The sequence below is a fragment of the Carcharhinus amblyrhynchos genome, chromosome 12, assembly GCF_965287045.1.
Source record: "Carcharhinus amblyrhynchos chromosome 12, sCarAmb.v2.hapA, whole genome shotgun sequence".
Lineage (NCBI taxonomy): Eukaryota > Metazoa > Chordata > Chondrichthyes > Carcharhiniformes > Carcharhinidae > Carcharhinus > Carcharhinus amblyrhynchos.
The window spans coordinates 26,404,872-26,422,810 of NC_137335.1; the positions used below are offsets into that span (position 1 = coordinate 26,404,872).

Below are 17,939 nucleotides of genomic sequence, written 5' to 3' on the forward strand. Positions count from 1 at the left end.
CACCAATGCATACATATCCCTTTGTTAATTGTTGGACTTGTTGTCAGTGTTAATTTTATATTATACACAAAGCAAAACCTTACATTCCTTGTACAAGATATTATCAGTGTTACTGTAATGGTAGTTTTAGTGACCACTTAAAAATATAAAGGGCTGTTAGTATAATATTAGACAAATGAGGAGTTGTTTCATCAGGTTAGTACGAGGTGGGGAAGCCTACCCAGAAGGAGTGATCTCCATTGTAGCAGTAACACCTCCACCTACCCCTAAGATTTCCATCCTCAGCCCTTCCCCCCAGCCTGAGAGGCAGAATTGCTGACTGGAGACTTCTTCAGTTCAATTCTCATTAATTGGCTCTCAGCACGAGATTCATATTTTGCCACACCTCCTGTTCCAACGGCTGGAACTACTGGTTTTCCTGCTTTCATACCTTTTGACATGGGGATGCGGGTAGGTGTGGGCCGCTGTGCTGGCCCCTCCTGCGCTGCCTAGAAATAAGACAAAGAAAAAGCATTAGATGCACATTCTGCCAGCATTCACTTATGAAGTGAAGCTTTGATTGGTGCTCATTACTTTACAGAACTGAATGTTTTCTGTAGTAGTAAACCCATGTTTTAAGACTGACCATTCTCAGGAATTACATCAAATGAGGCTAGACTGCCAAGAAAGATAAACCTCCAAAGCTCAAAACAGGATCACAAAGTCGTCAATAAAATAATACAAAATCGCATTTTTACAGTTCAGAGTCTCCTAACCTTTAGTTTTGGTTGGCATCCTAAAAAGGTGCCAAGAGTCTCCAGGAGACAGGCATGGGGGCTGCCACTGTTTTGTTGATTATAGCAGGCAGTTGTAAGTGTGGAATGTGGTTGCAAATGGCTATGGTTGAGATAGGTAGGAGCAAAACTCATACAGACACTTACTGGATGCACTGATTAAGTTGCAAAGCATGTTATCCAAGTGGCAAGCCCAATAGCTGTGAATAAAACTGTTTGGGGTTTGCTGGGAAGTGTTCAAAATCTCATTCTATTTCATACAGGCCCTTTCATTGGAGATAAGCATCTTCCTCGCTCCCTATCTCTCGGTGGTGGCTAAATTAAAATTCAAAGCTATCCTGGAGGGGTCAGAATGCCAACATGATCTCCAGGACTGTAATTTTCAAAGGCCACCTATCCCATTTCTAACCCTGTGACCCTTTGAAAATCCTAGCCTCCTGTGCTAGAGGGAGTACATGAGATTTCCTTTCTGGCCCAAAAACACACCAGGGGAAGCAGCCCAACCGGAACCAACAGGAGACATTAGATCCAAAAAGAAATCATATAAAACAGAAAACAGTATTTGGCAAAGGAGGACAAAGATTTATTACAAGGGCAAAATGGAAGTACAAGAGTAAGCTTGCAAGGAACATAAAAGTGGACCTGGAAAAGCTTCTATAAGTATGTAAAAAGAAAAAGATTAATAAAGGCAAGTAGAGGTCCCTTACCATCCAAAATGTAAGAACGTATAATGAAGAACAAAAAATGGCAGAGCAAGTTAATTACTTTAGTCTGTCTCCACGGAAGAAAACACATAACTTCCCAGAAAGGAGCTATAACGAGAAATTGAAGGAGACAGTATTCGTGAAAAAAATTAGTATTAGTGAAAAAAAAGTGCTGAAGAAATTAATGGGACTGAAAGCCGATAAGTCTGAGGCCTGATCATTCATATCCCAGGGCGCTAAAGGAGATGGCTATGGAAATAGTGGATGTTTCCAAAATTCTACAGATTCTGGAATAGACCTGGCAAACTGGAGAGTGCCAGATGTATCCCATTGTGGTGGAATCAACCCAGAATTCAGAGTGGCTCTTGATCTGCTGATGAGTTTTTTCACTGTATTGTGAGGTGCTTAGTACAAATTTAATGTCAGAACACTGATGGGGTGGTACCCCACTGTGACTTTAGACCTTCAGTAACCTAGGCACTATATTCCTCCTCTTCCACCCACATGACAGAGTGGGAGCAGCTCAGCAACTCAATCGCACCCTTTGTTTTTTTTTTCTCGTGCCCCTAACACTATAAATTAGTGCAGAGAGGATTCCCGATTCTCTACACTGGTAGAGAATCCCACCCTTCCACCTCCTCTAACCTAATTATAAGTGTGAGGGAAGTTTTTTTTTATATTTTTACTTTTCTGCTGGTAATTGATTCAGGGATGGCAGTTCAGGCTGTAAGCTGCATCTCCTGTGGGATGTATGTAGTGAGGGACTCCCACAGTGTTTCAGGTGATTTTACTTGTGGGAAGTGTGTTAGATTGCAGTTTCTGGAGGAGCGTGTAAAGGAGCTGGAAGGGGAATTAGAGGAGCTCCGTATAATTCGGGAAGTGGAGGAGGACATAGAAAGGAGTTATAAGGAGATAGTCACTCCTAGGAATAAGTCTTGGGTCACTGCCAGGAAGAGGGGCAAAAAGCAGTTGGGGGGACAATCCCCTGGGGCTGTTCCCCTCCAAAATAGGTTTTCGGTCCTGGAGGCTACAGTTGAGGAGAAATCAACTGGGGATAGCCAAAGGGAGCAGGTCTCTGGGGGTGAGCCTATTGGCAAGCCTCAGGTGGTTAGGGGTAAGAGATTGGGCCTCGTGATTGGGGACTCCACAGTTATGGGGACGGATAGGAGAGTTGGAGGTAAGGGTAGGGACTCTGGGCTGGTGTGTTGCCTACCAGGGGCTGGGGTCCAGGATGTATCGGACAGAGTATTCAGGACTCTTAGGGGAGAGGGAGATCAACCCCAAGTTATAGTTCATGTAGGGACACATGACATAGGGAGATTAAGGGAAGGGGATATTAAGCAAAGATTTATGGAGTTGGGGTGGAAACTAAAGGCGAAGTCAGAAAGAGTAGTTATATCTGGACTCTTGCCTGTGCCACAGGATAGTTTAGAGAGGAATAGGGAGAGGGAAAGTTTGAACTCGTGGCTGAGGGGATGGTGCAGGAGGGAGGGGTTCAGGTACTTGAGCAATTGGGGCTCATTCTGGGGAAGGTGGGACCTCTATAAGAGGGATGGTCTACACCTGAACCAGAGGGGAATCAATATCCTGGGGGGTAAATTTGCAAAAGCGATGCAGGAAGGTTTAAACTGATTCGGAGGGGGGGAGGGATAGTGAGGAAAGGGGGTGAAAGTGAGGGGGGCATAGTTGGGGAATGCAAGGCACGGCATAGTGGGGGTGGGGCGGAGCAGGGTTTGAAATGCGTGTACTTTAATGCGAGGAGTATTCGCAATAAAGTGGATGAACTTGCAGCGTGGATCAGTACCTGGGAATTTGATGTTGTGGCCATTTCTGAGACATGGATAGAGCAGGGTCAGGAATGGATGTTGCAGGTTCCGGGGTACAAATGCTTTAGTCGGAGTAGAGAAGAAGGTAGAAGGGGGGGTGGGGTAGCATTTCTAGTCAAGGACTGTATCACAGTGTCGGAGAGAAAGTTTGATGAGGACTTGTCAGTTGAGGTAGTATGGGCGGAGATTAGAAATAGGAGAGGAGAGGTCACCCTGTTGGGAGTCTTTTATAGACCTCCTAAAAGTTCTAGAGAGGTTGAGGAAAGGATTGCGGAGACAATCCTGGTTAGGAGTGAAAGTAATAGGGTAATTGTTATGGGGGACTTTAACTTTACGAATATTGATTGGAGTTGCTATAGTTCTAGCTCGCTAGAGGGGTCAGTGTTTGTACAAAGCGTGCAGGAAGGTTTTTTGTCTCAGTATGTAGACAGGCCAACTAGGGGTGAGGCTATATTGGATTTGGTGCTGGGAAATGAGCCAGACCAGGTGCTAGACTTGGAAGTTGGTGTGCATTTTGGTGATAGTGACCACAATTCGGTTACGTTCACCTTAGTGATGGGAAGAGATAGGCATGAACCTCGGGTCAGCAATTTTAGCTGGGGTAAGGGTGATTATGAGGCTATCAGGAGTGAATTAGGAAGCATGGATTGGATTAGGGGATTACAGGGACTGGGAACGTCTGAAATGTGGAGTTTTTTCAAGGAGCAGCTACTGCGAGTCCTTGATAGGTATGTCCCTGTCAGGCATGGTGGATTTGGTAGATCTAGGGAACCGTGGTGCACTAAAAGAGTTGAGTCGATGGTTAAAAAGAAAAAGGAGGCTTATGTTCGGATGAGATTGGAGGGCTCAGATAGTGCACTAGAAAGCTTTAGATTGGCTAGGAGGGAGTTGAAGAGTGAGTTGAGAAGGGCTAAAAGAGGACATGAGAAGACTTTGGCTGATAGGATTAAGGAGAATCCTAAGGCGTTCTATAGGTATGTCAAGAACAGAAGGTTGGTCAGGGCAAGATTAGGGCCAGTTACAGACAGCAGGGGGAAGTTGTGTGTGGAACCGGAGGAGATTGGAGAAGTATTGAACCAATATTTCTCTTCGGTGTTCACGCAGGGGGACATGAATATAGCTGAGGAGGACATTGGGTTGCAGGGGTGTAAAATAGACAGTATTACGGTTGATAAAGGGGATGTGCTGGAAATTCTTGAGGGGCTGAAAATAGATAAGTCCCCTGGTCCGGATAGGATCTACCCTACGATTCTCTGGGAGGCTAGAGAGGTGATTGCAGAGCCTCTGGCTCAGATCTTCAGGTCGTCATTGGTCTCTGGTGTAGTCCCGGAGGATTGGAGGATAGCGAATGTTGTCCCATTGTTTAAGAAGGGGAACAGAGACTTTGCCGGGAATTATAGACCGGTGAGTCTTACTTCTGTTGTGGGCAAGGTTTTAGAAAAAATTATTAGGGATAGGATTTATAGTTATTTGGAGTGTAATGAATTGATTAGAAATAGTCAGCATGGTTTTGTAGCGGGTAGGTCGTGCCTTACTAACCTTATTGAGTTTTTTGAGAAGGTGACCAAAGAGGTGGATGGGGGCAAGGCAGTTGACGTGGTATACATGGATTTTAGTAAGGTGTTCGATAAGGTTCACCATGGTAGGCTTCTGCAGAAAATGCAGATGTATGGGATTGTGGGTAATCTAGGAAGTTGGATCAGGAATTGGCTATCAGATAGGAGACAGAGGGTGGTGGTGGATGGTAAATATTCATCATGGAGTACAGTTACGAGTGGTGTGCCTCAGGGATCTGTTTTGGGGCCACTGTTGTTTGTAATTTTTATTAATGATCTGGATGAGGGTATAGTTGGGTGGATTAGTAAATTTGCTGATGACACCAAAGTTGGAGGTGTGGTAGATTGTGAGGAAGGGTGTCATAGTCTGCAGGGAGACTTAGATAGGTTGCAGAGCTGGGCCGAGAGGTGGCGGATGGAATTTAATGCGGAGAAGTGTGAGGTAATTCACTTTGGTAGGAGCAACAGATGTGTCGAGTATAGGGCTAACGGGAGGACTTTGAATAGTGTGGATGAACAGAGGGATCTAGGTGTGTGTGTACATAGATCCCTGAAAGTTGGGAATCAAGTAGATAAGGTTGTTAAGAAGGCGTACGGTGTCTTGGCGTTTATTGGTAGGGGGATTGAATTTAGGAGTCGCAGTGTAATGTTGCAACTGTACACTACTCTAGTGCGGCCGCACTTGGAGTACTGTGTGCAGTTCTGGTCCCCGCATTACAAGAAGGATGTGGAGGCGTTGGAGAGGGTGCAGAGGAGGTTTACTAGGATGTTGCCTGGTATGGTGGGGAGGTCCTATGAGGAGAGACTGAGGGATTTAGGGTTGTTTTCGTTGGAAAGAAGGCGGCTAAGAGGGGATCTTATTGAAACATATAAGATGATTAGAGGTTTAGATAGGGTGGATAGTGATAGCCTTTTTCCTCGGATGGAGAAAGCTAGCACGAGGGGGCATGGCTTTAAATTAAGGGGGGGTAGCTACAGGACGGATGTCAGGGGTAGGTTCTTTACCCAGCGGGTGGTGAGGGATTGGAATGCCCTGCCTGCTGCAGTTGTAAATGCGTCTAGTTTGGGGGCGTTTAAGAGATCTCTGGATAGGTTTATGGACGAAAAGGGATTGGTATAGGCTAGTGGGTCATTGTTTTTGTAACTGGTCGGCGCAACATCGTGGGCCGAAGGGCCTGTTCTGCGCTGTAATGTTCTATGTTCTATGTTCTATGTTCTATGCTGTCAGCATAAGTTCAGGCATTAGCCTAATCTACACTCTCAGGCTGAGTGGCTTGCTTAGACCATGAGAGTTAATGTTTCATGCCTATATAACTAGAATGCTGGATATTCCAAATATCACCCTTAATAAATGATCCATGTCCACCTGTTGTCAGTGATGTCAGTTGATTTTGAAATCTGTGTATGAGGAGTTAACATTGTAGGAGCAATCATTGGCACTCTCAGAAATTAGTATTGCTTGAGTGGGCACAATTCCTTCAGAAGCCAGGCTCTGAGCATGGCAATGCAGCGGATACCGTGTTGTCTATGCTGCGGAAGAATACTTAATCTAGCAATGCTTTGCCAATTGCATGCCTCAATGCCACCCTCCCCTTCTCTGCACTGCTGCCCTTGTCAAGGGACCACAAGCCAGCCACAAAGAAACCTTTGTGGAGACTTGCCTCTTGGGCCCTCCCTGAATCCATGGAGCTGTTTGTTTGCATTGGATCTTCGTGAGACAACACTCAGTTCTGTGCACTCACTTCATAGGCTGCCTATTTTTTTAAAATATAGTCAGTTATAAAAATAGGGTAATCCTACAGCCTATTTGTACTCAGCAAAGCTCCACAAAGAACAATAGTGTAAACATCAGATGATCCTTTTTAGTGATGTTTATCAGAAGTGTTAACTTGGGAACTCCCCTGCTCTTCTCTGAAAAATACCATAGGATCTGTTACTTCCACCCAATGTGGAGTGCCCAGTTCAATATCAAATCCAAAAGATACAGGTTGAAAAGTTTCTAGTGAAATGCACCCAAAGGTGGAATCTTGTGGAGGCAGTGGTCTCAGCCACCAGCTGCAGGATCCCATGTTGCCTCTTTTCCAGATGAATTGGTGAATCCTGTGCCACTCAGGCACTTTACAGGCCAGCAGTGCCATTCACTAAGAGTGACTGGCCAGAGGCTAGTATTGTCACTATGGTAGCTGCTGTTGGTGCAGCAACCACCAGAGACCTTGGATTGAGGGGGGTGCTCAGCAGCAACTGGGCAGGCAAAGGGGTGGGGGGGTGGTGGTTGGTCTGAGCGGGTAGTGCTGTGGCTCTCATGGCAATGCTGGGAAGGCTGTCCATGAGCCTTTTTGCCCCAGACCTAATGGGGTAGAGGCACAGTCACCATCTATTAAACAAAGCCCTCCACCAAATCGCCATGGGGTGAACACAGGATTCCACCCAAAATGTATCATTTAAACCAATGGTTCCTTATACATTGACATCACTTTTTGCATAGTTTACCAAGAGTCAAGCATATTAAGAAACATTCTGACACTAACTACAGAATCTTTATAGTGCAGAGGAGGTCATTTGGTCCATCAAGTCTGCACTGACTTTCTAAAAGAGCACTCTGCCAAGTCCCACTCCCCTGCTTTATCCCTGTAACCTTGTCCATTCTCTTTTTAGATAACAATCCAATTCCCTTTTGGATACTTCAAATCGAACCTGCCTCCACCACCCTCTCAGGAAAATCATTCCAGACTCTAACCACCTTCTGGTGAAAACATTTTTTCTTCGTGTCACTTCTACTCATTTTGCCGTTACTCTGAAGCTGTGCCAGTGGCCAGGAACAATGCTGAAGATACAAAAACCTGGCAAAGATGTGAGTCACTCAGCAGACTCACTCAGAAAGGATGGAAGAGTTTGTCCACATTCTGTCTGGTGTTGTGGCTCTGGCATGCAAGTGCCTTGAGGTCACTATTGGAATGATGGCAACTGCCTTGGAGACCTTGGTCAAGCAGATTTTGCTGGATGTGCGATCAGGTCTTTACTCCATTGCTGTAGGCACTGGTAGAATTCATCAATGGCTAGACCGGGGTGGGGGGTTCCAGGACACCTCAACCTACCTCCAGGTGCTCCTCCTGTTCAAGTAATCAGGGAATGGTTCTTGGGCACCCAAGAGGGAGGAAGAATGTCAGCTGGACACCCAGGAGCATCCTCACAGGACATTCCAAGAATGCTCAAAATCCCATCCTGTGAGCCTGTCAACTCCAGCTGGTCAGACTGAGGAGCCCCCCAGGCTTCAGGCCATCATGGACAACAGGCTTCCTCCACTCTGCTGCAGATATCACGGTTACACCCGGTCATAATGAGTTAGGAAAATTAATATGATCACTTCTGGGTCATGAGTAAACTGTACACTATTGTGAATTCATTTGATGTCACTGAGAATGGTTTGGTCATTTGAAGGCATTATGCATAATCATACATGTGCCTCTTCTAGCGATGGTGAGCCACCCTGACTCCATGAGCCTCACATTCAAGTGATGTTAACCTCACTCAGGGTAGCTATCAGATCCTTGTGTCATGCCAGGGAGATGTGTTGAAATCTCTATTAGAAGGGAGTGCTAAACGAAGTTGTATTGCTTGTGAGACAACATGGTGTGAGAGCTGCTCAGCAGCCTTCAAGGGAAAGCTTCATTAGACACTCCTCAGTAATAGTGCCAAAGCACAAGAACCAACACCATGATGATGTCTCCAAACATGCCTTCATCTTACTGACTCTTTTCGTTTCTCATCAAGGTGGCCATGACCGCATCAGGTTCTTTGATGCAGTGTTTACACTGTTATGTCAACTTTTACTCCCAGAGTACATGCATACAGAGTTCACGACTGACCTTCCCAGAGATCATGGCCTGGTGAATCATCAGAGTTAAGGTGCAAGTCTAAATGCAAAATTTCCTGTTGATGGTTGTAAATCCCTTTCGGTGCACTGACATGGCACTAACGGATAGGAGGAACATGGCTGTGTCTCGTTGCCTGCACCTCATTCCTTCTGGAAGCATGTCTTCCACGTTATGCTTCTTTGATGGTGACATCATGTAGAAGTTGACCTTCATCTCCCTATTTAGGCTCCTGTCCATCATCTGAGGACTTCTCAACCTCTTCCAGGTCTCCCTCTGACAAGGGGTGCCCCTTGAGGTGCCAAGTTGCAAAGGGCACAACAGACCACTACTATGCAGGAGACCCTCTCAGCATCATACTGCAGAACCCACTTGAGCAATATACAAAAATTGGAAAACCATCATCAGGATGCCAATGATCTGCTTGATTATAGATCATAGCTCTTATGGTGACATAGATGTTGTGAACCATTGTTTGAGCAGGTATCTTCTGGGAGTGCCCCAGGATGTGAACCATGGGAGCTTACATGGTACCTGGCAGAGAGGTGCAATATATACATTTCTGATGATTGTACACCAGTTAAATATTGAAGAAGTGGAATACTTCTGGTTGATGAACATCAGGAGCTGATGCCATGGAGGACTGAATGTCATATTTTTAAAAATTTATTCATGGGATTTGGTGTCACTGGTTGAGTGAGCATTTATTGCCCATCCCTAATTGCCCTTGAACTGAGTGGCATGCTAGGCCATTTCAGAGGCCATTTGTATCAACCACATTGCTATGGATCTGAATTAGTTAAACAACAATTAACTCGAAGGGCCAGATGGCCTACTCCTGCTCCTATTTCTTATGTTCTTATGTTCTTATGTAATAGTTTTAGGATTGTCATTTCACTCATATTTCCATATTTTTACTGACTTCAAAGTTCTGTGTTAAGATTTGAATCTGGGTCCCCAGAGCATAACCCTGGGCCTCTGGATTACTAATCCACTGACAATACCACTATGCCACCAGCTCCACACGTACTCAATCGATTGCACCATGTACTCTAGGGAAGTCTTATCTTCATTAACTCTGAATCTCACATAATGATGAGCCTTGCTGAAGAGAGTATCTGTTGCTTCCTTGATGCATTTGTGTGTGATGGCCCGAGAGATGCCATACTGGTCCCCTGTGGATTCCTGAACGATCCGCAGGCAAGAAAACGGTGTGGTGTTGACCTTCTGGGACACAGGCAGGAGTTGTCCTCCTATCCATTAGATCATTCCACAGAATGTGGCACATGTGATTCACTAGATATCTGGACAAGCACAGACATGCACCAGATTAATTTGTAAATGAGCGAGGGGCAGAGCAGGCCCTTGGTTGTGCGAGTCACCTCCCTGGTGTGGGTCTAACCTCCTCATCCTCTGATTGTTGCTAGGGCTTCATGGAACCTGATCCTTAGATTGGGTCTTCTCCTGAAACTGTGCTTCGTGGCATATGGTCTCTCTTCTCCTCCATTCCATAAACACCATTGAGAAGGTGGCACCGAGCCTAGGCTCCATCATTGCTTCCTCCTCCTCTTTCTGATAGATAAACCAGAATAATGAATCACAAGATAGCAAAGTTCCAACTCAAACTCCAGGCCACTGACATGGCATTGAGCTGTGCCTTACTAACCTTGTCACTGATGTAGTCTTGCAGCTGAGTGGACTTAGTGAGGTGACCAAGATGCCAACCCTGAGGCTTAACATACTTACAGGCTACAGGTGCCTCTCCTAACCATGACCATCTGCAGTTCAGTGCCAAGATAGACACCACTGTGGCCAGTGATATTGAAACCATATTCTGCACAAGCAGCAATGCCTTATCCAAATTGAGAGCACAGCTACTGCCCCTCCCTGGGACTAGGACTATGATGTGCAACCCTTGCATGGCTTATAAAGCCCCAAGACTGACTTCATTCTGCATGGTAACTACTTGGCCACAGACTAGGGACCGTGGCCATGTTCCTCTTTGCTCTCCCATTCCTTTCTGGCTGTCGACAAATCGTCCCTCCTCCCCCACACCTTTCATGAGTCTCTGTGCAATTCTTTCCCCTCTCCCAACTACCAGCCCCCAAACCATATTCCTGAGTCTGTAATTCCTTTCCAATTCTATTCCCATGCCTCCCTTCTGTGTCTGCATTCCTGTCCTTCAAATTGGGCTGCAGTTTCTTCCCCGCAACACCCTTCTTGGTCTCCCTTCTGTTCTGCCATCATTCCACGCCCCCCTCCAACCCCAAACCACCTTTGCCCATTGTCCGTCATGTCCTTCTTCCCCTCATTTCCTATAGGCAGACTTTTAGTGTTCCACTCACCTCAAAGCCATGAGTGAAAAGTGAGGGCTGTCAGCTGCACACCACATATTCAAACATGGTTCAGGCCAGTCTAATTTCCTACTGACATGGTGCTGGATTGGGAGGGGCTGTGAGATTCCAGTGAGTATCATTTTTGATGAGCAATCAGGAGATGGTAATTCATGCAAAGTGTCATCGCTGTGAATCAGAGGGAAATCCAACCCAATAGCAACTCACCATGAAAATAGTGAGGGAAAATTCCAAATTGATTTCCTGCCAGCAGGTTTCTGATTTTTAGCCTCATTCCCAATCCCACCTACCATGAAACCCGTTGTAGGTTGGAAGGGAAAATTCCGCCCAAAATATTGGTATTGAGTTTGGCAATGATCATTTACAGATGGATAACAACAACAGTTTATATTTATGTAGTGCCTTTAACAAAATAAAATGTTCCAAGAGCTTTTCCAGGAATGTTATGCAGCAAAACGGGACACCCAGACACAAGGCAGATGATCAAAGAATTTTTTGGTCAAAGCAATAGGTTTTAAGGAACGTCTTAAAAAAGGAAAGCAAGGTGTAGAGGAAAAGAGTTTTAGAAAGAGAATTCCAGAGCCTAGGGACTAGGTGGCACCAATAGGGGAGCAATTGAAATCAGACATGTTCACGAGACCAGTTGTAGATAAGTACATCTGAGGGTTCAGAAGCTGGGGACAAGCAAGGCCATGAAGGGACTTTATAACAAGTTTGAGAATTTTACAATTTGAGTCAGTTCTTGGCAGGGAGAGAATGTAGCCAATATAAGGGTGATAAGCAAATAGAACCAAATGCAAGTAAAGATACGAGCAGAGTTTTGGATGACTGAGTTGTCGGAGGGATGAATATGGAAGATCGGCCAGGAGTCTATTAGCCCAGCCAAGTCTAAACGTAACAATGGCATGATAAAGGATTTTAGCAGACGAATAGAAGTAGTAGTGGATTGAGAGATTTTCAGAAGAGGAACTAAGCATCCTTGGAGATGAAGGAGCTATGTGCTCAGAAGCTCATCTTAGGGTTGAGTGTAATACCAATGTGCATAATCCTGTTGAGCCCCAGTCTGTTGCCAGGGAGATACATGGATTTGCTTACTTGGGAATAGAGTTTGTAGCAGGGACTCAAAGCCAATGGTTTTAGTCTTCCCAAAGTTTAGTTGGAGGAAATCTCTATCATCATGTGAAGTACCCTGACAAATTACAGAAAGCAAAGGAATTAAAAGAGGTGGAACTGAGAGAGGCCATTGCAGGTGATATTCTATTATAAGATAGCTAAGAATGGAACCAGTTGAAAGCAGTGCCATCCAGCTGGGCTACTGTGGACACACATTGGGATGAAGGTGGTGTGCTCAGCCATGTCAAAGTTTGCTAATAGATAGAGAAGGATGGAAAGGGATAGTTTACCTTTTTTGCAGCCAAAATGGTTATAATTTGTAACCTGATGAGAGCCATTTCAGTACTCTGATGGGGCAGAAACTGGATTGGAGGGATTAAATATGGAGTTCCAAGAAAGAAGGACGTATATTCTGGAAGTAAGACACATTCAAAGGAAAGGTACATTGGAAGTGGGCAATAGTTTGCAAGGATAGTGGGGCCGAGAGTTGTATTTTGAGAGGCAAGTTGATGATGGCAGATTTAAGGGAGAGAGGTGCAACATCTGGAGAGAGAGAGAAGAGTTACTGAAATTGGGTAACATGGGGACCAAGAAGGGGAAGTTGAGTGATCCACAGTTTAACAGGAGAAGTATCAAAGAACAGGAGGTGGAGTCATGGACAAGATGAGCTGAGAGAGACCAAGAGAGGAGATGGGAGAGAAAGGAAAGAAAAGAGGTAGGAGGAAGTTTGATCTGGTGGCAGGGAGAAATGATCAAATTATCTTAATCTTAGTGGCCAAAAAATGAGCTCCTTGAACTTATTGTTGGAGGGGAGGGGAGTTTGGAGAAGACAGGGGAGAGGAGTTTAATCGGAGGGATTGCAGTGGAGGAAAGAAACAGATTATCTTTGCATTCCAGGATGATCCTGGAGAAGCGAACAGTTTTAGCAAAGGACAGCAGGACATGACTGATAGTACATGATCTGGTGGTTAATAGAAGTTGTTTTCCATATCTTTTTATATTTACATTCATTACATTAAGGGAGTGGAGATGAAGGAATGGCCAGCTGGGAGTAATGGTTTTAAGCAGACTAGAGCAACAAACGTGGAGTTCACATATAATTGAGCAAATCAATAGCTGAGCAAAGCACCCAGAGTGGTGAAGTTCAATAAATTAGACATACATCAGTTCAGGAAGAGTGATTATCCAAGAAAATAATTACAAATTCAAAGTCCTGGGACAGTTCAACTATGTAGTGATTGAGATATCAGCAGTACATCTAAAACTACAAGATGCTGTCTACACATATCTTAAATGATGATAATAATCAACAACATATGGTTGATACCACAACATCTCTAAGAGGATGCATGTTAACCTTAAAGTGTTTTGAATAATTTGGTTTGAATGAGGGAGAAAGGAAGGTTTAAAAAAAAGAAATGGATACTTTACAGATACACCCCAAACAGACAGCCAACCCAATACATTCATTTCTCACACTTGATATTTCAGCTTTTTAAAAAATTCTAGCTGTTCTCAAGATGTGGACTACACTGGCAAAACTGTATTTAGTGGCTGTTCGTAGTTGCTGAAGTGGCAATGGGTCTCTTCCAACATCATTCTTACGTTGATGTACTCCCATACATGGTGTTAGGCAGGGAATTCCAGTTTTCTGTGCCAGCGATGGTGAATTAGAGCTTACATAGGTCCAGGTTAGGAATGTGTGCAATTTGGAGACAATGATTATTACATTATTGCTTTTGTCCTTTTCAGTGGTGGAAATTGTAAGAACAAGTTGTCAATGTAAGTTTGGCAAGTTCAATAGTGCAAAGATGGTACAGATTGAAGCTGTGTTTCTTGCTAAATTTAATAGTGGTGTTATCAGTATTGCACCATCTACTTAACTGACTAAATAGTACAAGATTGCAATTTGATGCAAACTTCAGTCAAGTGGCCAACATGTGATGTTAAAACATTAAGCTATTGTCTAAGTGTGAGGAACCAACTACAATCTAGAGCATTGGTGGATACAACCCTACTGCCAGAGAAGGAAACACTCAGTGTGGGAGTCAGAAAGGTGTGGCACTGGGAACAAAATCTCTGCCATTACCCTATAACATACAAAATTCCATGAATAAATGCAAAAATTAATTGCTCCCAAAACCTGACAAAATAGGAATCTCAGCAGTTTACTTTTTAGAATTTTTCATCCCATTTTAGCCTGATGTAATGTTTTTTTAAAATTTATAATGTGTGTCATATTTGCTTATCGCATTTGCTCATTGCTTATCTCATTTGCTTTTTCTGCTGTTAACTATCAGGCTTCATGAAAAAATGAATTTAGTGATGCCTCCCTCCCCTTCCCCCTCAGAATACCAAGATATCTCAAAGTATTTTACAACCAAAGTTGTTGCTGTTACATTGTAGGAAACACAGCAACAAATTAGTGAGCAGCAAGGTCCTATAATTAGTAATTAAATAAATGACCAGACTACCAGCTTTAGGTCACAACAACAAAAACAGAAAATGCTGGAGAAACTCAGCAAGTTTGACAGTATCTCTGGGGAGAGAATAGAGCTAACATTGAGTCTGGCTGACTCTTTGTCAGAGCTTTAGATGTTGATAAATGGTGGTCAGGAAACTGGTAGAATTCTTTTAGATCCTCTTCCAATAGTGCTAGGGGATCTTTTATATCTATCAAAAAGCACAGCTGAGGCCATGGTTTTAGTGTCTCATTCAAAAGTGCAGCCCTCCTTCAGTGTTGCACTGAAAGTATCAGCTTTGATACGTGCTGAAGTTTTAGAATAGGGCTTGACCTTAGAGGCAAGTTTACTACGAATAAGCCATACAGGATGCCCAAAGTAAATGAAGAGTTGTAGGGGGCTTTGGGAAGCCAGTGATGGTGGTTGCCAGCAGTGGAACTTTTAATATAAAATTTATTTTTTTTCCCCACAAATTTTAATATGTAATCAGGCAGCACGGTAGCACAGCGGTAAGCACTGCTGTTTCACAGCTCCAGGGACCTGGGTTTGATTCCCAGCTCGGGTCACCGTCTGCGTGGAGTTTGCACATTCTCCTCATGTCTGGGTGGGTTTCCTCTGGGTGCTCCGGTTTCCTCCCACAATCAAAAGATGTGCGGGTTAGGTTGATTGGCCATACTAAAATTGCCCCTTAGTGTCCTGAGATGCTTGGAGTAGCGGGGAAAATATGTAGGGATATGGGGGTAGGACCTGGGTGGGATTGTGGTCGATGCAGACTCCTTGGGCCGTAGGGCCTCTTTCTGCACTGTAGCGTTCTATGAAACTCTATTTATCTACAGCATGTCTTTAGCAAATTACGTCATGTCTTAGAATAAATTCTTCTCACTCCCTCAAGCATCCATAATGCTTACATTTTCAATTTCTGCATGATCCTAATTGTTTTTAAGCAAACAAAATTATAGCTTTAAGTGTAACCAGTCATTGATACCTGATGATCTTTTGCTAACATAGTGTCATTTAGATTTAGGCACAGCATGGAACATGTTTACCCATTTATCCTGCAGAATTAATTGTTCAGGAACATCATCACAAAGCTCTTCTCTGCCATTGTCATTCTGAATTGAATTAAATGAGTGCATCAAAATCATGGCATTTTCATTAAAACAGCAAGTCAGAACAGAAGAGGTTTAGAATGTGCAAATCAAAAGCAGTAAGAGCAGCTCAGAGAAAATCCAACAATGATTTATGGAAGATATAGGAACCATAATAAAAGAGAATCAGAGCCTGTTACCTTGCTCCAAATATTGTTTTGAAAATCCTATCTGCCATTTTGTCTTCTTCATTTGTGTTACAAATTCTAATTTCCACTCATGTTAAAGACCAAAGAGATAGACTAAGGTTATGGATGGCATTATCTGTGTCTAAAATATCTCTAACATGTTCATTAGAATTTTTGAAAAGTATGAGATAAGAGGTCAAGGAGATTCCCCCAGTGGTCAGTCAGCTCAAAGAAAGCAAAACAATGAGGGTATGATGCAGCTTTGTGTAGCCAGCCTGTGGAGAAGCCTCTGCGGCATATACTTTGGGACGACTCTCCTTTGACTAAAATGCACATCTATGTTTTGTGGTGACTGACAAGAAGAGTGGTCATTGAGAGCATACCAGAACTTGCTGTTTATATGCTTCATACCTCTGTCACTTGGGTATAAATCAAAATTTAATGCAACAATAATCTGCAAGGAAACTATTTTGAACAGTGAAGTATTTGGTCTTTTTTATGTACAAACATTAAAATAAGGTTGAACACGAACTCTTCAGATGTCTCAAGGGCATAGAAATAATATAGGTTTCTATATTCAAGGAGTTGTTTCTTTAGGAACTGCAGTATGTGACATGTACTTTTATAATGCTTTCCAAAATGGATACAACCTTCTGCATTTCAAGGGGTTTATTTTTACAAGAGTTTATTACAAGGTATTTTATTTGACCATAATTGAATTTCTATGATATGGAGATTGGGCTAGTTCGTGGCAGTACATTTCCAGGAAGTGCTAATTAAGACTACTCGAGAGGCACATTTGAATCAGGTTTTAGTGTCACATCTTGCACTGCACTCAGGTAGAGCTCCTCCAATCCTAATTCAGTAATTGTCTGGTTTGCATCAAGAGTAATCCCTAATTCTGTCATTTTTCTGTGAGCATACTTAAAAAGAGATTGTAATTACTTCAACATTAGGACAATCTTGTGCTATAAAAATTATGTTCACCAGCAATGACGTTGAGCATAGGACATTGAGTTTAGGAACTCCCTCACTAAACTTTTCTGCCTCTGGTTTGTCCTAATTCAAGACACTCCTTAAAACTCCTCTCTGACCAATCTTCCCTCTTCATTGTCCAATGCTCCAAACTTTTCAGGTTAAGTAACATTTCACTTGCACTTCCTTCAATTTGGTCTATTGTATTCTCTGCTCACATTGTGGTCGCCTCCACATTGGGGAGACAAAATGCAGACTGAGAAGCCCCTTTGATCAGTCCACAAGCGTGATCCCAACCTTCCTGTTGCTTACCATTTCACCAACTTTCTCCCGTACCCACGTTTGGTATTGGCCTGCTGCAATGTTCCAGTGAAGCCCCATGCAAACTGGAGGAACACCACCTCATCTACTGATTAAGCACATTACAGTCTTTTGGACTCAACATGGAGTTCAATTTCAGACTGTAAACTTTCTCCTCCATCTTGACCCCTTTGCCTTTTTTCTTAAAACAAAAGGTTTTTATGATCCCAACACAAATCACAGCACCCTCCCCCAGGGTCATCTGTCACTGGTTCTTTAGTTTTCCTTTCACTGAACACTGACCTTTGTTCTCCTTTTCATACATTCTGCTGTCTTACCTTTATACCACCATCAGCACTAGTCCTTAACACTGCCATCTTTGTATTGTGCAATCTACCCTAGTTCATATGTCTCACTGACATTCTATTCTGCTCCACAATATAAAATCCATCACAGTTCTTCCTCTTGTAAGCTCAGGTGCAGCACTCCTTTAGTGCTGCACTGATCAAAAGTGCTGTATTTTCGATGACACATTAAATTGAGGTCCTGCTTGCCCTTGAGTGAAGATGAAAGATCCATTGGCCACTGTTTCAAAACAAAGGAGAAGAGTCATCCCTCAATGGCTTGTCATTATCTCGGTGCTGTTTGTGGGAGCTACCAGTGTATAACATTTGGCTGGAGTGCTGCACCAGAGTATCAGTCTGGATTGTGTGCTCAAGTCTCTAGAC

The 17,939-nt window shown here is 43.6% G+C and overlaps 1 protein-coding gene across 2 annotated transcripts in view; it reads right to left on the reverse strand.

The window, feature by feature from the left end:
- Positions 1 to 17,939, reverse strand: part of LOC145350870 (filamin-A-interacting protein 1-like) — a 200,680-nt gene that overhangs the window by 19,971 nt on the left and 162,770 nt on the right. The window contains exon 6 of one of the 2 annotated variants that reach the window (XM_080200263.1): positions 431 to 488. In XM_080200263.1, coding sequence (XP_080056389.1) covers positions 431 to 488 — 58 coding nt within the window. Of the gene's footprint in view, positions 1 to 264; positions 489 to 17,939 lie in introns of both variants that reach the window. The other variant, XM_080200262.1, reaches the window with a different exon arrangement.